General features: G+C 34.6%; 2 protein-coding genes across 2 annotated transcripts; both read left to right on the top strand.

The window, feature by feature from the left end:
* Window positions 1–13,140: 13,140 nt before the first annotated feature.
* LOC109184986 (U-box domain-containing protein 35-like) lies at window positions 13,141–17,272 on the top strand. Its single transcript, XM_019334983.1, has 8 exons — window positions 13,141–13,438; window positions 13,544–13,635; window positions 14,629–14,750; window positions 14,828–15,043; window positions 15,151–15,388; window positions 15,472–15,573; window positions 15,659–16,087; window positions 16,191–17,272. The coding sequence occupies exons 1-8, from the start codon at window positions 13,255–13,257 to the stop codon at window positions 16,926–16,928; spliced, it is 2,121 nt and encodes a 706-aa protein (XP_019190528.1). The 5' UTR covers window positions 13,141–13,254; the 3' UTR covers window positions 16,929–17,272.
* A 942-nt stretch (window positions 17,273–18,214) lies between these two features.
* On the top strand, window positions 18,215–19,105 carry LOC109185005 (classical arabinogalactan protein 9). The gene is made up of 2 exons (XM_019335003.1): window positions 18,215–18,475; window positions 18,506–19,105. The coding sequence occupies exons 1-2, from the start codon at window positions 18,301–18,303 to the stop codon at window positions 18,937–18,939; spliced, it is 609 nt and encodes a 202-aa protein (XP_019190548.1). The 5' UTR covers window positions 18,215–18,300; the 3' UTR covers window positions 18,940–19,105.
* Window positions 19,106–21,801: the final 2,696 nt, after the last annotated feature.

The raw sequence follows: 21,801 nt of genomic DNA, 5'->3' as shown, positions 1-21,801 counted from the left end.
TCAGCTAACAGCTAACAGTCATTTACCAAACAAGACCAATAAGTATTGATCAAAATTATATTCTTAATTTATATTCATGTTTTAAGTGCTAATCATTTTATACATTGTGCTTTTAGAGTTATATATATATATATATATATATATATATATATATATATATATATATATATATGAGAGAGAGAGAGTTCACATGAGGATCACAATATATATATATGGTTGAGTTCACATGAGAACAGTGATATAAGGACACGACAAATTAGTATCGTGCACACAATGTCACACTAGCATACATGTATACATCAGTTTTCGAACCTAGACTTTATTAATTAATAAACCTATGCACACGACATACACACTATGGCACACGACATACAAACTAATGGCACACGACTACACATGTCAACCCTATGCACACGACTACATTAGGTCATGCACACGGCACACAGATTAATGACACACGACTATACATGTCCGCATAGTCCTCTATAATATACTTGTCCTCACTTGAACACACACACAAACACACACACACATAGGGTTGTGTTCACATGAGGACAGTAATATATGGAGGACTGTGCGGATAGATAATGGGCACACGACAAATTAGTATCATGCACACAATTTCATACACAATGGCACAGTAGTATACATGTAAACAGCAGGTTTCGAACCCAAGCTCTATTGATTAACAAACTTATGCACACGACATACAAATTATGGCACACGCCTACATTCGGTCATGCACACGACATACAGACTAATGGCACACGACTACATTTGTCCTCACAGTCCTCTATAATATAGTTGTCCTCATTTGAATACACACACACACACACACACACACACACACACACACACACACACACACACACATATATATATATATATATATATATAAAATGTTGCAAAAATCGGCGCCTAGGCGCTGCCCGACCGCGGCGAGGAAGGCTGGAATCGGCCCCTCCGCGGCCGGGCGGTAAGGTGGCTGAACCGGCGATTTTTTTTTTTAGTTGTAAAGTGTCAAAAGTTCGGCAAAGCATAACTTTTAACTCGATTTTTCGTTTTGGACAATTTTTTTTTTCAAATTGCGTATTTTTTCGAGATTTATGTGCAACAAACTGCCGTAGGCGGTTTGCCCATCCAATTTCTCAAACAAATTCACAACTTCACCATTGCCAATCTATTGATACATTAAGTTATTAAGTTACTTCAATAGAATAAATTTTTCAGTGTACTGGAGATCGAAGAACACAATTCCCTAACTATTATCTTTATATATAATAAAGCATATTTTGCCACAAAATTTTTCCTCCAAAGTGTGAATGCATTTTGATAGAAACAAGATTAGCAAGTATGAATGCATTAATTTTGTGGGTAGATGCATTTATACATAATTTTTGAAGTTATTATGTGTATTTATATTTTATAAATTATATTTTATTATTATAACTCTATCTCTATATATATTAAAGCATAATGAAGTATAGAAAAAGTTTTATTGTGTTCAAATTTATTGGTAAAGTTTTATATTTAATATAATTTGTGTATATATTCATTTAAACTTCAATTATAATTAATTTGACTCCACATATACAAAGAGGAGAAATTAGATATAAAATAAATATAGTTCTTATATAAATAATCTTTTTCAAATGAATAAGTTTTTTATGGAGATTTTCGACAAATATCGCCTGTTATTTTATTTACAAATTTTATTTAAATACGTTAGTTGTATAATTAAAGTAGTTATTTCAAATTCAAATTCCTTTCAAAAAAATAATAATTCAAATTCAAATAATAATACAAGTAACAATAAACTTTAAAATTAACATAATAATAACATAATTAAACTTTTAAAAATATTAAATATTACATTGTATAGTTATACTTATATTTTTAATCAAACTAATTCTGAGTTCAAGAACTCAAGTACGTTTTTCTGTTTCCACAACCATTACTTTCTTTGCTAATTCAGAGGACGTCAAAAATTTAATTAGTAAATTTGTTAAATTAATAATAGTTCGTGCATCGCACGAGACAATTACTAGTTGTTCTAAATAATAGAATCAATCTTAATACACAAACAGATTTGTATATTACAGAATACTTGAAACGTATTGTAAAATGTGATACATATAAAAGAGGAAAAAGCTACACAATACTTGAACCCTTCTAAGTCATCACTTTATTCTTCAATCCAGCACTATGCCTCAACTACTCAACATCAACCTAATAATAAAAGAAATTAGTTACAGATTGAAATAAAATTTTTAAAAAAGATTGAAATGGTTAATCTTATTACCCAATAAAATTGAGAATTATGATCACCAATGCCTAGCTGGAATACTTTATGCAATATGTGAAAATTCAAGAGAAACAAATATAATTGAAAATAGTTAATAAATAAATATAAAAGGAAACTAAAACATGAATATAGCATTTTATACTGCAACATTAAAAAACATAAACTGCATAATCACACAAAAAAAAAAAAAAAAAAAAAAAAAAAAAACGTGTAATCCTTACTTCACGTATAGACACTAAAGTTAATAGAATGGAATGCTTCAATTGAAAAGCCAAGCTCCAAATTGCTCTTTCACAATCTTCTGTTTCAGTCTTGGTAATGGAGTGCTGGGTTTTGGACTATATTTATAGGTGACTTAGGAGTGTTTGAGTACAACATGAAGTTGGGCAATCGTTATATCCTACACCACGGCGCACATAGCACTGTGCACCGCGCGCCTCCCAAAACGACGTCGTTTTGGGGTAGTGTTGGGAGGCGCGGCAGGAAGTTGCTGAGATTATGTGTATTTGTTCACAACGTTATGTGTATTTGTTCACAACGTTATGTGTATTGGTTCATACAGTTACGTATATTTTTTATACAATTATGTACATTCTTTTTATACAATTATGTACATCCGAATCAGAAAATTCGTGTGTATTATGTTAAGAGTTGATGTGTATTATGTTAAAAGTTTATGTTTATTATGTATTATGTTAGATTATGTGTATTATCTTTTAAAAAGAGTATGTATATTTTGTTATATAATTATGTACATTCATGTATAACATTATGTGTATTCTAGTATAACATTGTGTACATTCTTGAACAGCGGATTTTTTTTTTAAGAAAAAACTACTGCCATTCACTGGGGCGGGAAATTTCAAAAAAAAAATAATTAAAACGACGTCGTTTTGCATCTGGGCGCATAGTGTAACGCGCGCCGTGGTGTAGGATATAAATTGCCGAAGTTGGGAGATTGGGTTTGATTTTAACTAGGAATTAAGCATGCATGTTTTTAAGATTTTTTTTTTATTTAAATCTTAATTTTCTTGATAAATTATAGACACATCTATTAGATGAACAGATGGCCTGTAGATTTAAAACTGTTTTATACTTAAAATTAAGAATCAAATTCTTACATTTGGTTAAAAATGAATGAATTCTTTTCACTCAATCACATGTCAAATTATATCGTGCACCGCGGTGCATAATCGATTATGCACCGCACGTCAAAACGACGTCATTTTATTTAATGAAAAGAAACGTCATCTGTTTTGCGCCATTCCGCAAAAAGTAACTTTGTTATTCAGTTTCATTTTGTATATACTATAGTTTCATTCGATATAACTACAGTTTCATTTCAATATAACTTCAGTTTCATTCGATATTATAACACTCAAATATGTGAAAATGTTATTTAATTTTATTTTATATACACCATAATTTCATTAAAACACAACTACATGATCATTTCGATATAACTACAGCTTCATTACACAATATACACTCAAAAATGTGAAATGTTATTCAGTTACATTTTATATACACTGCAGTTTCATTTCATTTCAATTGCAGTTTCAGTTGATAATATAAAAATAATACGTGAGGCAATGTCAGTTTAGATACACTGTAGTTTCATTTCAATACAACTACAGTTTCAATTGATAATATATAAAATAATACGTGAGGCAGTATCGGTTTAAATACACTGTAGTGTCAGTTGATAATTAATACATTAAATATGCGCGCTCCGTTAACTTTAACGGCGCGCCGTTTCTTTACTTAAAAAACGGTGTCGTTTTGACCGCGGTGCACTTACACTGCGATCCACGATATAACGACTGCAACCACATTGTCATAGAGGTGAAACTTTGGAAGAATGACCACAGATCGAGTCTCACCAGCGACAGTGTGGGAGCAACCTCTCAAAGTGAGGGGGCTCCTTGTGTGCAGTGAGCAAATGTCTAGCCTCTATAGTTCATGTTCAGTTGAATCACCATAATTTACATTCTCCTAAATGTTCTGTCGGGCCCCCAAATGCTCTGTCAGATCGGACCGAGGTGTGGGGGGCCGGTTGGGGTTCAACCTTTTGGAAGAACGACTGCAATCACATCTGGTGGGCTTCGTTGTAATATGCCTTCTGCTCAATCGTTATATCCTACACCACGGCGCACATAGCACTGTGCGTCGCGCGCCTCCCAAAACGACGTCGTTTTGGGATAGTGTTGGGAGGCGCGGTAGGAAGTTGCTGAGATTATGTGTATTTGTTCACAACATTATGTGTATTTGTTCACAACGTTATGTGTATTGGTTCATACAGTTATGTGTATTTTTTATACAATTATGTACATTCTTTTTATACAATTATGTACATCCGAATCAGAAAATTTGTGTGTATTATGTTAAGAGTTGATGTGTATTATGTTAAAAGTTTATGTTTATTATGTATTATGTTAGATTATGTGTATTATCTTTTAAAAAGAGTATGTATATTTTGTTATATAATTATGTACATTCATGTATAACATTATGTGTATTCTAGTATAACATTATGTACATTCTTGAACAGCGGATTTTTTTTTAAAGAAAAAATTACTGCCATTCACTGGGGCGGGAAATTTCAAAAAAAAATAATAATTAAAACGACGTCGTTTTGCATCTAGGCGCATAGTGCAACGCGCGCCGTGGTGTAGGATATAAATTGCCCCTTCTGCTTGCTTCTTGTTTACAGCGAAAACGTGTTTACATAAAACTGGATTTCAGATTCGTAGAAGTCGAAGTTTTCGGCGGAAATGAAAGGCGTTTCCCCATTACTGCAAGCCACCCCATTTTCACTTTATAAAAATTATATTATATTTAGTCTAGATTTCTAAAACTAATAATGCGAAATCTACTATATTAATAACAACCAAGAGGGTTATCTACTATCTATTATATTAATAAGAGCTCAAAAGAGTTATGTCTATAATTGACAATCATTATTGTGTGGACCATGGTCCACACAAGTTGTGTTAGCCATATTTTGTATACTATAAAATAATATACATTCAATACAAAAATAATGTACATTCAATACAAAAATAATGTACATTGTATTCAGGGGATGTATATTACTTTTGTACTGAGTGTACATTATATTGAATAATCTACATTTAATACAAAAATAATGTACATTTAGTACAAAAATAATGTACATTTAGTATATTAAAAATATACTTTTTATTATTGTCCATGTAACATTGTATGGACCATGGTCCACACAATAATTTGCCTATAATTGATAGAAAAAAATAACAGTCAAATTTTTTAATCAAATGAATGGTTCAGATTTAACAGATTTTAATTTTTTTCTTAAGATTTCTTAATTTATCCTTAATGAATATAATTATCCGTTAACTTTTCCGTTAAATATTATCTTTTCCGTTAATTTCTGTTAGTTCACCGTTAACTTACTCATTGATTTGAATAAGAAAGGTCTTAGGTTCGAACCCCATCCCAATCAAAGTTGGCATAATTAGTACTCTATTTTACTCTTATTAAATTAAATAATAATAATCTAGTGGCTACAACAAAAAATAATACATATGCATTTCTTTAATTTAGAATTATGTGTCTACAATGTCTTTATTCAAAAAAAATTATTCATTATCAATAAATTAAATAAGAGAAATAATTTCATTAGTTATATTGTATTTACTTTTCTCCAATATGAAAATTCTTTACATTCAAATTCATCAATTGATTATATTTGCTACATTGTCATTCATGGTTGCAAAAATCGCGCCTAGGCGCTAGGCGGCTGGCCGCCGCTGCGAGGAAGGCCGGAATCGGCCTCCTCCGCGGCCGGCCGGCTAATATATAAGTATATAATATAATATGTTTGTTTTAGTGAATTTTGGCGGAAATTATAATCATCACAAAATTTTCATAGTTTCTGTTGATGGTGAATAAGTCGATATATAAAAATAATATATATACACAAAAATATAGACAAGGGATCAAGTGCCAATGCATCTAGTTCCTTGCGCAAAAGAAAGTCTATATACTATACAATGCAAAAAAAAAAAAAAAAAATTAAAAGACTATCTACTATACTAATAATCTATCTACTATCTACTATACTAATAAGAACCCAAGAGAGTTAGGCCTATAATGGGTAGAAAAAATGGCGGTCAAATTTTTTAATCAAATGAATGGCTCAGATTGATCAGATTTTAATTTTTCCTTGAGATTTCCTAATTTATCCTTAATGAATATGATTATCCATTAACTTTTCCGTTAAATATTATCTTTTCCGTTAGTTTCTGTTAGTTCACGGTTAACTTATTCATTGATTTTAATAAGAAAGGTCTCAGGTTCGAATCTCATCCCAATCAAATTAAAGTTGACATAATTAGTACTCTATTTTACTTATTAATAATTTAGTAGCTACAACAAAAAATAATACATATGCATTTCTTTAATTTAGAATTATGTGTGTACAATGTCTTTATTCAAAAAAAAAATAATTCATTATCAATAAATTAAATAAGAGAAATAATTTCATTAGTTATATTGTCTTTATTTTTCTCCAATGTAAAAATTCTTTACATTCAAATTAATCAATTAATTATATTCACTATATTGTGTATTATCTTTTTTTTGTGCACTATTTTTTAATTAAATATTAAAGTTATAATACAAAATAATGCTATATATTTATTTACCAAGTATTTTATTAATACCATGAAAAAATTAAAAAAACATAATTAATAAAGACAGTCATATTAACTATTTGAGGGATTTGTTGACAAAGAGAGTATTCAAATCACACAACAAATTGAAGTGAGAACTATATCGCAATGTCCTTGTTTGAAAATCAGCAATTAGCGGTTAGCGTTAACGAATTTGACCAGCGAATTATATCAACGGTTGGTAAAAAGATATTTGAAAAAATTAACCGTTTAGATTAACATGTAAAATGACCTAAGGGTATACATATAATAATAATAATAATTGTTATAAAAAATTAAAAAAAGTATAATTAAGCCAATCATATTAACTTCTTGGGGGATTTATTGACAAAAAGAGTATTCAAATCACATAACAAATTGAAGTGGGAAACTAACTTGTAATGTTCTTGTTTGGCAATCCGCTGTTAGCTCTTCAATATTAGTATATATTTAATATTTTATGTCCTAATTTTTATTTGCTCTCCCTTATTTTTTGTATTTGGTTTCAACCATACCCATACAATTATTTTATCGACAATTATAATCAATCTTGACTATATTATCTTACATTTGTAAACTAAGAATTACCTATTTAAATACACAAATTCAACATTCAATTATCTATGCATGAACAATTCCAATATAATCTTGCATTGATATATTTTATAGTACTTATTTTAAAAAAAAAAAAAAAAACGGTGGGCGTTATCTCAATCGCGCAATGCGCGTAAAAAAAACTAGTTGTATATATAATGGTGCAAATTCACTTTCCAAATACAAAGCCTTTCCACTTTAATTTTTCAACTCAAATGAGTTTACTTTAATAATCAATTTCGCATTCACCTATTATTCAATTTTGAACGTACAATATATCCACTTTTTCACCTCACTACAAAGAGTATGAATCCACATTGACCTGACCCAAATTCAGAGTAAACCCCATATATATTTGTACCACAAAATAGTCATTTAAATGCCATTTTTAAGTTAATTAAAATTCCTTCTTACTTGCAATATTTAGCATTGGTTGTAGCGATATTTCATATTAATGGTTATAAGTGACTCGACAAAAACGTGGTTCACAACTTTTTCCTATTATAACTTTTTGCGTCAATTTTGTTGAAATTTGTAACAACTACTGTAATGCGCAAGTAAATTTGTCTCTCTGATGAGATATTGAGTAATCGTAATTTACATTCTCTTAAATACTTTGTTTGATTAATGTATGAGAGACTTTGGAGTTAAATGTGTGAGAGACTTTGAAGATAAAAATTCAACATTTTGGGACAAGTAAATTCTCTTTCATTACTAAAAGAAAGACAGTTTCCGCATCATCGCAAGCCATTTTGGTTTGAGATCCCTGGCTTGGCTGGCTCAAGTTGTAATCAAGTCAACATAATTTAATTATGATCGGGAATGGTTTAATTTGACTTGAAATATAAAACTCACTCAATTTTTTTGAGTTTAGATTTAACTAATTTCAAAATATTTGAACCCGGCTCGAATATGTTCAATAACTTAAATATATTGTAAAGCTATATTTTATAAAAATATAAATATGATATGATAAGAGAAAATATTTGGTACGTCATACGTACACAACCTCATTGAAATAAACGATCATATTTATTACGTAGTATAATTTAGGCTTTATTATAATTTGCAAAAGAAAAAAAAACGGTTAAGCTTGACTTTTATTCTTCACCTATGGAGTACCATAAGTTTGTAACACTAATTATTAAACACTCTCAAGTTTTCAAAAATTAATGAGATGGTGCATTATGATACTCCATAGGTGTAGAACGCCTATACACCAACTAAGGATGCATCAAATATTATAAGAGTGTTTGATTTTTGAAAGCTTTAGAGTGTTTGATAATTAGTGTTACAAACTTATTCACTCTAGTGTTACAATATTTAAATTTAATTTGACTTATTACTCAAATTATTCAAACTTGCACTTGATTAATAACCTAATAATCATATTAAGTTGAATATTAATATGACACCTAGTTCATGGTTATAATATAACCAACTAAGGCTCTGTTTGGCAACGCTAAGCTAGGAGCTTATAGCTTATTTTAAGCTACTAACAAGCTATAAGCTCTGTTTGGTAATGTTCCCAAAATAAGCTCCTAGCTTAAAATAAGAGCTTATTTTGGAACGCTACTTTAGGTAGCTTTTCAAAATAAGCTACTAGCTTCCTAACTTTTTTTCCATCTTTACCCTTATTATTTTAAAGTAATGACATATTTTAACCTTATGAATTAAAACCCTTTCTCTTCCCTTATCTCAACTTTCACGTCAATCCCTTCCTTAGTCTTGTTTCCTGCTAAAATGCCGCAGTTTAGTGAGGAGCCCCAAATTGATGTTATTATGGCTACATTTGCACTACATAATTATATTCAGAAGAATTCACAAGATGACATGATGTTTAATGTGCTTGAGCAGCATCCAGATTACATACCGCCCGATGAACTTCAAGATTCAAGTAGTAATATCTCCATCAACGAAAATTTAAGTCACACCTCTATGGAGATGAAGGATATTCGCAACAATATTGCTACTTCATTATGCGATGCTAGATCATGATCATGCTAATAGTTTTATTTTAAAAAGTGATTACTTTTTTTGGAAGACGAAATGTTAAATTTTAATATGTAAACAAACTAATTTAAATTTTATGAAGATGTCCTTTTTAGTCTTTTTACATTTATCAGCTTATCAAAAAGCTAAATTTACCAAACACTTTCAATCATAACAGCTAGCTTAACAGCTCTTCAATTTTCAGCTCCGAGCTTATAGCTTTTCAGCTTTCAGCTCCTTTTCAGCTATCAGCTCCTAGCTTATAGCTTTTCAGCTAGGTTTGCCAAACAGAGCCTAAGTCATGGTTTATTCCGCAAAACTAGTTCATGGTTATAATATAACCAACTAAGTCAATAGAAATGGAAATAAAATAAAATAAATATAAAAGAAATATAGCAGCCACGATCTTTTTCATTGTGCATGCATGTTCCAATATTAATTCACATACATTGGATTTGGTTTTGGCTTTCGTACGGACCGTCGTAGCTGTAACCGCAACCTTGTCCTCAAGGTTGAAGGAAGGAAATTGGCATTGGAGAAGGTGGACATCCTCCCAGGTTGCATCATCAACAGAAAGGCCAGACCACTTAATTAAGCATTGAGACACTGCGTGACCACCCCGACGGACGGAGCGGACATCGAGGACCGCTTCCGGATTAAGATTAAATGAGCTCTCTGCGGTAACAGGAGATAAGGTCGGAGAACTAGAGCACGAATCACCGATTTTATGCTTTAGCAGGGAGACATGGAAAACAGGATGAACACGGGAGCCCGCCAGTAAAGTTAGGCGATATGCAACTTTGGAGATTTTCGCTTCCACAGAAAAGGGTTCATAAAATATAGCAGCCAATTTGTGAGAGGCATGGCGGAAAATCGACTACTGTTTGTAAGGATAGAGTTTCATATACAGCCAATTGCCAATCTCAAATTCCTCGTCGTGACGTTTGGAATCAGCCAGCTGTTTCATTCTATTAATAGCAACTAATTCTTAATCCACTTCAGCTACGAGAGAAGAACCCACAAAGTAACGAGGCACGGAAGGAGGTGGGCGACAATATAGAATATGGAAAGGCGTCATACCTGTGGAGCTATGATAAAAAGAGTTGTACCAAAACTCCCCCAAGGAAAAAAAAATGAACCCATTGGTGAGGATACCGGTGAGTAAAACAACGAAGATATTGCTCCAAACACCGGTTCACAATCTCTGTTTGGCCATTCGTATGGGGATGATTGGCGGTAGACATCTTAAGAGACATGCCAGATGACTTGAATAATGCCTTCTAGAAGGTACTGGTGAATATTGGATCACGATCAGAAACAATAGATTTTGAAATTCCATGTAGCTTGACAACACCCTCCACAAACACCAATGCAACTGACTTGGCAGTATACGGATGAGCAAGCCCAAAAAAATGTGCATACTTACTCAACCGATCAACCACGATCAAGATAGAGGTCTTGCCATTAGACAAGGGCAAACCATCGATGAAATCCATAGTGACATCGTCCCAAACAAGTTCTGGAATGGGTAAAGCATGTAGTAGTCTCGCGGGGGATAGGGATGATGTCTTAGCCCGTTGACACACATCACAAGTTGCTACAAAGGTTCTACCGTTCGGAACATTGATGGCCAATAAAACACGCTAGAGAGGCGCTTGTATGTTCGGAGGACTCCGGAATGTCCGACAGAGGGTGTGGAGTGGAACTCATGCAAAAGTTGGGATATCAGTGAAGAGGTAGGTGGAACTACAATTCTGTGTTTAAATAAAACCAATCCATTACGCATAGAGTATGGCCCATCCGGGTTATGCAAAGATTTCGCCACCAATATCTGCAAGTACGGATCACGTTGAACTTCCTGCTTAAGTTGATCCCAAGTAGTAGCATGAGCTGTAGATATGGTCATAATAGCTGGGGAAACTAAGTGAAGACCATCGTCAACAACCTGATGGGAGCAACGTGATAACGCGTCCACAGCTTGATTAGATTTTCCTGGTCGATACAATATTTCATAATTGTATCAGGAGTTCAGCCACCCAATTATGCTGTTCAGGAGTACCAATGCGCTGCTCCAACAAATATTTCACTCTTTTGATTCGTAAGGATATAGAACTTTTGTCCCAACAAATAAGATCACCGCAAGCGTACGTCAGTGAGAATCGCCAACATTTCTCTAGCTTAAATGGACCAAGATAATTTGGACCGACCTAGAGCTTGACTCATAAAGGCAATAGGATGACCCGTTGAGACAAAATTGCACCAATCCCACACCCTGATGCATCCATTTCTATAGTAAACGGATATGAAAAATCTAGCATCGCTAAAGTAGGGATGGTGACCATCGCTTCTTTCAAACGATTAAAAGCTTCAAGAGCCACATCCGTCCACACAAAACGACCTTTCCTCAAAAGATTTGTGAGCGGCTTAGCTATGGCCCCGTAGTTGCGTACACATTTACGGTAATACCTAGTGAGGCCTAAGAAACCTCACAAATATGTAATAGAAGAAGGCACTAGCCAGTCCAGCATTGCTTGAATCTTGGACGGATCAACCTTGACACCGGTGGCTGAAACAACATGCCCCAAGTAAAGGAGTTCGTGCACAAAATTCACATTTAGAGAATTTCAAGTAGAGTTGATTGGCACGTAGGAGCTGAAATGCTATTTCAACATGGTGTAGATGGTCATCTCATGAGGGACTATATATTAAAATCTCATAAAAAAAATATCAGGATACTCTTACGGAGATATAGCCAGAAGACATTGTTCATGAGAGCCTAGAAAGTCGATGGAACATTACAGAGTCCAAAGGGCATGACCAAGTATTCATAATGGCCATTGTGGGTGCGAAAAGCCATTTTTGGTATATCATTGATAGACATACGAACCTGATGATACCCGGATCGAAGGTCCAGACGGGTGAAATATGTAGCCCCATGCAACTCTTCCAGAGTGTCTTCAATTGTGGGAATGGGAAAACGGTCTTTTATCGCCACCGCATTTAGAGCTCGATAGTCGGTGCAAAAATGTCATGTACCATCTTTCTTCTTTACTAGCAATACAGGTGAAGAGTATGGACTAGTGCTTGATTGTATTATCCCTGTCTGGAGCATGTTGTGTACCTGCTTCTCAATTTCATCATTCTGAAAATGAGCATAGCAAATTAGCAATATGGCCGTACATTGACCGCATCTACTCCTTCAAAAATGTTTCATTTTACATCATTTTTCATGGTCATTTTACATTATATATCTTTCAACTAGGCTAACAAACAATTTAAAATAAATATGAAAAAAGAAATAGTTGAGTAAAACTTAGGGTAAAATATAGTTTAACGTAACATTTTAAGGACATTTAATTTGCTAGTTATAATTTTGTAATATAGTGCTCATTGTATAAAATAAAATAAAATAGGCTAAGAAAATGAAAGTAATTAATTTTTTTTTAAAAGGATTAAAATAGCAATTAAATTAGATGCGTTAGTTATTTCAGTTAAGATTCCATCTGAATAAAGGGCCCTTCACATCTGCTTCTCCCTTTCGGTTTTCTCCTCCGATCCCATTTTCCCAAAAAGCTTTGGGAGACTGGGGCGGAGACACGGCGGTGGTGACGGCGGAGTACTGGTTGATCTGAGCTAGGCATAACCTTTAGCAGATCAGATCATCCAAAAATGGATCATCATCATCATCCCACCATTTCCTCCGACGGCGCCACCACCGGCCCCATCACCGTCGTGGCTGTTGATAAAGACAAGAACAGCGCCTCCGCCGTGAAATGGACGGTTGATAATCTCCTCATCAGCAATCCCTTTGTTATCCTTCTCCACGTCCGCCACAAAGCCTCACCAAATCATCGTACGTACATACCCTCTTACATTTCTTCGGAATTATGAGAAATTTTTGAATCTTTTATTGTCGCAATTGCGATTTGATCTATTTACGGTTCTTATGTTTTTGCAGAGAATGGTGGTCCAGATGCACATGGTGGGATGAGTGATCATGATGGGCATTGCGTTTTCACACCATTTCGCGCTTACTCTGCGCGCAGAGGAGTATGACAATAATGATTTGCAATTTACATATATGAATTCATAATTGCCATTTTTCTTTGATTCCATTTGATTTCAATGCATCATATTTTCAATGCCACCCCACCCACATGGTCAAATTGACATTTTGTCACTTGTTTTGGTAATAGTTCTTAGATTCAAATCTCACCTCATATGGGTGACCCATCCAAGGATACAAACGTGTAACCGTAAGGTCAAGAGTTTAAATCTCAGTCCTCTTGAATTGAACCGGAAAGGTATGGATGGACAACTTAGGTTGATTTACCTCATTGTGATCATTTACTAGATAAGATCACAATGCGGAGTTTACCCAATATGGGTTCAAATCACAGCCTTCTTGATTTGAGCCGGTCAGCTATGGACAACCTAGGTTGGTTTACCTCCTTGTGGTCCTTTGTCGGCTAAGATCACAAGATGGGATTTACCCAATATGGCTAAGGATACAAACTTGTAACCACAAGGTCACGAGTTCAAATCTCAACCATCTTGATTTGAGCCGGTCAGCTATGAACAACTTAGATTGGTTTACCTCCTTGTGGTCCTTTGCTGGCTAGGATCACAAGGTGGAGTTTACCTCCTGCACACCCTCTTCACCCTTCAAAAAGAAATCTCACCTCATATGTTGTGTAGCTTGAAATTTGTTCTTTGGTGGTATTATTGAGTTTGAAGAATTAGTGAATAGATAACTTGATGTAGCTGTATAATTATGGAAACGGGTTGTAAAATACTATCCTTAATCAGCCTTGAATTATATGAGAACCAGATTTGTTCATCATGTTTGTTTTTCCATGCAACTACATTATTGCATTAGATTATATTTGATTAGGTTGCCTCAATGGGCAATTCATTTTTTTTTTTTTGGACTGGAAGCTAATATAAAGTAGGAATACTGATGAATATAAATAGTGATGGAACATTAAGCTGGCCTGACCAAAGTCTAAAGTGCATTTTTGGGTTTTCTGAACTGTACTGCAGATCATAATGAAGGAGGATTTTATTGAGGATACTGAAGTGGCCAAGGCAATTGTAGGGTACATCAACACGCACCGCGTTTCCAACGTTGTTCTTGGTGCATCATCGCGAAGTGCGATATCCAGGTTAGTCGATCAGATGCTCCCATTCCACTGCATTTCTTGAACATTTTCTTGGTTTTGATTAGAAGCTAGCTGTGCAGGAAATTTTGGACTCATGATGTGCCAACTATTGTGAACAAGACTGCCCCGGACTTCTGCTCGGTTTATGTAATCTCGAAAGGAAAGCAGCAATCCATCCGCCCAGCAGCGAGGCCTCTGACCAATCTCCCAACTCACATATGGTCTCATCATGGCTCATCATCGCGTGCTTCTTCTAGGGGCAGTAGTGCTGCATCATCATCAGCAGGAGATGATAGGTACAAAATGAGACGAAACTTTGGGACGATGGAGGAGCTGAGGGATGTGGTTAAATGGTTAATGTCCACCTACTTATCACTAATTGGTTTGTTTCTGGCTAAAACAGGATATCCGCCTGTTCTTCCAGGGGAGAGCACAGCGGGAGACCTTTTAGAAGAAGCGAGGACCGAGACGCTGATGGCTCTGTCAGAAGGCCGTGGAATTCATCCTGCCGCAATTCCCTCGCTGAGGACAACGACCTCTTTGCACCCATCAGTGATGGGTTTGATAACGCCGCTGCAGCTCAAAACTTAGACTTCACAAGAATATCTGATGCTGGGAGTGATGCATCCTCAATAGCTTCTGTAAGTTCAACCAGTAATTGCAGATTTTTGTAGCGGAAGTGAGTAATTGCATTCAATTAATGATATGAATTCTGCTATTGCAGAAAGATTTGGAGTCTGAGATGAAAAGACTAAAATTAGAGCTGAAGCAAACCATGGATATGTATAACAATGCTTGCAAAGAAGCCATCACAGCCAAGAAAAGCGTAATACTACACTTCTTTTCCGCCTCGTTTACAAGAAGAATAATGTATACTGCTAAAAATGCATAAATATGATTGTTATTTCCAGGCAAAAGAGCTTCAGCAGATGAAGATCGAAGAATCTCAGAGGTTTGAGCAAGCTCGGCAAGCTGAGGAGGCTGCTTTGAGAATGGTTGAGATGGAGAAGGCTAAATGCAAAGCTGCCATGGAAGCAGCCGAGAAAGCGCAAAAGATAGCGGAGATGGAGGCACAAAGAACAAAGTATGCAGAGATGAAGGCGAAGAAAGAGACGGCAGAAAAGAATCGAGCATTAAGCGTGCTATCCAAAAGTGATTGTCGGTACAGGAAGTATAGCATAGATGAGATTGAATTTGCCACAGAAAAGTTTTCAAAATCAATGAAGATTGGCGAAGGCGGATATGGACCTGTTTATCGAGGCAAACTCGACCACACCCCCGTTGCCATCAAAGTTCTAAGGCCTGATGCTGCCCAAGGAAGAAAACAATTCCAACAAGAGGTAAATTAAATTAGCCCTTTCTAATTTAAAATTCAACTCGATTTTTTTAAGTCCATTATATTCTCTTCTCATCAAGCCTGGCCTGTTGTTTTATAAATGTCAGGTTGAGGTACTAAGTCTGATGAGACATCCAAACATGGTTCTTCTGTTGGGTGCATGTCCCGAGTATGGATGCTTAGTATATGAATACATGGAAAATGGAAGCTTGGAAGACCGTCTGTTAAGAAAGGGTAATACCCCGGCAATCCCATGGGAAATTAGGTTCAAAATTTCAGCAGAGATTGCAACAGCGCTTCTATTTCTTCATCAATCAAAGCCGGAGCCTCTCGTGCACCGGGACCTTAAGCCAGCGAACATCCTTTTGGACCGCAATTTCGTGAGCAAAATCAGTGATGTCGGGTTGGCACGACTAGTCCCACCATCCGTAGCTGATGATGTGACACAATATCACATGACTTCAGCTGCGGGGACGTTTTGTTACATAGACCCCGAGTATCAGCAGACTGGAAAGCTAGGGACTAAGTCAGACATATATTCACTTGGAGTGATGTTGCTCCAGATTATCACAGCAAAGCCCCCTATGGGATTAACCCACCATGTTGAGAGGGCAATTGAGAAAGGCACATTTGCAGATTTGTTAGACCCAACAATCTCAGACTGGCCTGTAGAAGAGGCTCTTCACTTTGCCAAATTGTCACTCCAGTGTGCTGAGCTCCGCAAGAAAGACAGACCCGATCTTGGTTCAGTCATATTACCAGAGCTCAACCGGTTGAAAGAACTCGCGCTCCAAAGCTTGGCAAGTAAAAATGGTACCCAAACGTTTGGACGACATTATTGTTGAATCAAGTCGATCTTCTTCTTCAATCATCCTAAATCTCCATCCCGGATTACTTTACAGAGGTGTGAAGCTACTTAAGGCTCTGCAATGAAGTGGCCTGAGAAGCGATAACCTTAGGCCGGCCACAAGGATGTGGATAAGGAAACCCGGGGGAGAAAAGAACAAGTTTTTGGCATGAGTTATTGATTGATGTATCCTTATAACTGATGAGAAATCAGTTGTTGTGTAAGACTTGTTGACACGATCAATCTGAATTTACTTGTTCTCGATCAATAAACATGTTCAAATGGTTTACACCCGAAGATATATAAACACACACACACACATTATTTGATGAAATGATGCTTCTCTTTACACCATAGCTATATAGTCCTAGCCTCCCAGCCAAATCATATCTAAAAATCAAGGAAAATAATACCAAGTATGAATGCATGCATAATAGTTATAGTTAGGAAAAATTCTTTGCTTGTTATCTAAGAGCAACTAAGGGAGAGACCCCTTAGCTTGTCCATAAGAAACAGATATGCAAAGGCTAAGGTGGATGTCTAGGCACAAAAGTGGAGTGTGTGTAGAGAAAGGCATAACCAAAGATACTGTGGCCTCTTAATTCTTGGATTCTTACCCTTTTTTTTATCAACACATTAATAGACAGACACCTTTCTTCTTGAACACTTGAAATTGAAATCTCCATGGATATGCATGGTCATACTCATACACATATACACTCATCTTATTACTTCTTAAATAAGTCTTTGATTAATTAGCTTTTTGTAACAGCGTATTGCTCCAAAATGTTAAAATTCAAAAAGATGCTCAAAGCAGCTTTTTCGATCAACTTTTTGAGAAAGTTATTTTGCATATAATCAGCTAACAACTAATTTACCAAACATCTTTCTACAATCAGCTAATGTTATCAACTAATCAAATTAAAGCCACTAACTCAATCAGCTAACAGCTATTTATAATATAATGTGAAAGTGAGAAGCTATTGCAGGATGTAGAGAAAATAGTGAAAAATTTGTAAATTTGATTATATGAAAGTGGGACCCACTTTTAAAAGTGAGAGAGAATAGGATAAGAATGAGATTATGTTAGTAGAAAGAGTTAGAGAAAGTAAGATACCATTCTTACATGATTCTTGGGCACAAAAATGAGTCTCAAAGCTAAGCCAAGAAGCCTTCAATTGATCAAACTCCTTAAAAGAGCCATGCACAAGCTAAGCTAAGATGGTGATATATGGTAAATTAAAGAACCAAACTATAAAAGTAGAGAGCATTATAAGCATCACAAAGTTGTCACATGCATTTGGCATAACAAATTAAACCATTCTCCCTTTCTTCAAAACACCACAATTCTACCTCTCCCTCTCAAAACAATGGAAAATCAAAACCCCACATTTCTTTCCTTCTCCATAGCAACATTATGGTTTCTCTTGTTATCCATAATGTTTCTTGGAGTCAAATCTCAAGAACCCATACAAGGTAGTACTCCCGGTTTACTCTGCATCAGTGAGTGTGGAACATGCCCGGCGATTTGCTCCCCACCGCCGGCACCGGAAGTAGCCTTGAAGCCACCGCCGACGCCGGAAGTGGCCTTGAAGCCACCGCCATCACCATCGCCACGCCCCGGCCATTCCCCGCCGCCGCTGCCGCCGGATTCTTTCTTCCCACCTCCGGGAGCGATCATCACTCCAATAAAGCCATCTCCTCCATCACCTCCGGTCCAAAACTACCCACCATCATTTCCGTACTATTTCCTCCCACCATTATCGCCGCCCCTGCCGCCTCTCCTGTCATCACCTCCACCCCGACCCGCCACTCCTCCACCATCGCCGCCGCCGCCTTCTAACAGTTTCAACATTCCGGCCACCGTAGCCCCGCCTGCAGGTTTCGGACAGAAAAACTTCAGCAACCCTTACTACTACTTCTACGTCTCGGAGGCTGCTTCTATGACGTTTTGTGGACCCATTATTCTTGCTGCCATGCTCATAAGCTTCCATGTTTTCTCTTGGTGAATAATGATTCATGAGGGGCTTCATGCAAATATATTTGGGGTTAATGTGTAATTTTATTAAATAGTTTTCCTAGTTTTTGCAATATTCTACTTCTTTAATTTACTATTTCTGTATATATACTTTGCTTTCTATGAAATCAATCAAACAACTTATTTATTTAATTAAACATTTAAAATTCTCCTCCTTACAACTGTAGGAATTTGAGAATTCTTGCACTTTTTTCCCCTTTTTCATTTACCCTTATGTCATTTTAGTCTTCAATTTGTATTAATATATTAATATATACTTAGCCTTCATGTTGTTTTGTGTGTTTGAAATAATCTTATTGTTTTAAGGATTGGAGTATGTGGCTAGTTTTGAGAGCGCGTTGTAGAGGCGTAGCACCTAGTGAGTTGTGGTATATTAGTTCTTAATTAGGTTGTATAATAGTATAGATAGATAAAATTTTGTTAGCCTGTGCGTTTGGGCCTAGCTAGTTGGTAACCAATCGTGGCTGTAACACCCCTTGTATTTCAAAATTTTATTTTTGCTTCCCAATTCGAGTTCCATCTTTTAAATAAATAAATGCACTCCTTATTAAATATTCTGTTTTATAAAGTGGGGGTGTTACAATATCAAAAGGAAAAGTCTACAGAAATCCTATTATAATAGAATCAAGTTAATAAGTTTTTGAATACCAGTCGACTTTTAAAAACTCTATAAATGTTTGAATGGATTATTATATTTGTAGAGACTCTTTAAAAGTTTTAATTGAATATTGATATACTTTTAAATACTCTTTAACTTGAATGTCACATCTCCATGTTTGGTTTGTATTATTTTATTACTTTTTTAAGGAATACAACTTTCCCCATAGAATGCAATATATATACATAAGATTTTAAAAGAAATGTGATTCCCTTACAAATTTTAGGTATTCAAACATTCCCAGGCATATTTACTATTTTGCCATTATAATTATTTTTATTATGAAATATATATTTGTGTTAGCTTATTATACATATCATATTTATTTATTTTTGTAATTATATGTTTTATTTTATTTCTTATTACGTCATGTTAGCTTATAAAATAATTTTATTTTTCAAGTTCAAGCTCTTAGTTAATTATTTTTAAATGGGAAAATGACACTTTTTCCCCCTAAGTTATATACATATAACACTTTTTCCCCCTGAATTATTCAAGTGGCTGTTTTTCCCCCTGAAATGTTAAATGGATATATTTACCCTTAAAATAAATATTTCATTTATTTTTTTCTCTAACAAATTATGACCACAAGTTGGTTCAAACCAAACAGACACTATAGAAATCAAATCGAAATATTCTAATTACAATTTAGAATCGAAACACGATATTTAGATTTTATTAAAATCGTGAACCGGGACGGCCGGTTCATGGTCCAAACTGAAAAAAATAAAATACATTTATTGTTGAATTTAGACTATTTTAAAATAAAAAATTAAAATTTTAAAAATAAAGACGGTTTAAAATCGCTAACCGGATCTAGAACCGCCGGTTCACGGTTCAGGATCCAGTTTTTTTGATTCATAATTTTAATGAATTGAAATTAAAATATTGGGTTCTGGATCTGAATCATAACCGGAAACTTTTAATTCGATTGCTATAGTGTTTGGTTCAATTCGAATCGAACCGTGGTCATCCCTATGTATACGCAATAATTTATTAAAAAGGAAAAATAAATAAAATGTTTACTTTAAGGGTAGAAATGTCAATAAAATATATTAGGGGGGAAAACCACCACTTTTAAAATAATTGAGGGGGCTAATGTGCTTACATAAATAATTCAGGGGGAAAAAGTGCTATAAGTATATAACTCAGGGGGAAAAAGTGTCATTTTCCCTTTTTAAATTATATACTTATATATTCTCTTATTTAATTTAAAGTTAATTACCGAAATGGTCCCTTGGCTATAGTAAAATTACCAATTTGGTCCTTGACTATTTTTTTTACCAATTAAGTTTTTCAACTTTAAAAATCTTAACCAATTTGGTCATCCGTATATTTTGCCGTTAGACATCCGTTAACTTGTAACTAAACTGGTAATTGTGTTATAGTCAAGGGACCATTATATTTCAGTCATTACATACACCATTTTCTCCAAAAAGTTAATTATTGAAATATATGAAATTAAAATATGTTAAGGGTATTAAAAATTAAAAAAAAAATAGTATAACATAAAAGAGGCAAATTATACCGTGGACCATGGTCCACAAAGCATTGCGGACCATTGTTCAAAACGGTGCCACTTAAAGAAATGGTACCGTTCTGCGTCGTTCCGTGTAACTAGTTCAGTTTGTATATTATATTCAGTTTCATTTCATATAATATTGTGTTTCATTTCAATATAACTAAAGCTTCATTTTGTTTCAACTATAGTTTCATTTGACATTATACATACAATAGTCTTATTACAATGAGACATGTATTGAATTTCATTTTATAGTCACTGTAATCTTATTACAACACCACTAAATTATAATTCTAATTCAACTACGATTTCATTGGACAATATACACTCAAATATGTAAACTGTTATTCAGTTTCATTTTATATACATTGTAGTTTATTACAACACAACTACAATATCATTTTGATATAACTACAGTTTCATTTGACAATATACTACGCTCAATATGTGAGACATGTTATTCAGTTTCTTTTATATATACTGTAGTTTCAATTCATTTCAGCAAAACTAAAGTACCATTTCTATTCAACTACAATTCTATTTGACAAATACATTTAATATGTGAGACATGTTATTCAGTTTCATTTTATACCTACTACAGTTTAATTTCAACACAATTAAAGTATCATTTTAATTCAATTACAGTTTCATTT

The sequence above is a fragment of the Ipomoea nil genome, unplaced genomic scaffold, assembly GCF_001879475.1.
Source record: "Ipomoea nil cultivar Tokyo-kokei standard unplaced genomic scaffold, Asagao_1.1 scaffold1303, whole genome shotgun sequence".
In the NCBI taxonomy this organism is placed as follows: Eukaryota; Viridiplantae; Streptophyta; class Magnoliopsida; order Solanales; family Convolvulaceae; genus Ipomoea; species Ipomoea nil.
Note: the sequence above shows the minus strand (reverse complement) of the source record. Positions and strands in the feature narration are given on the sequence as shown.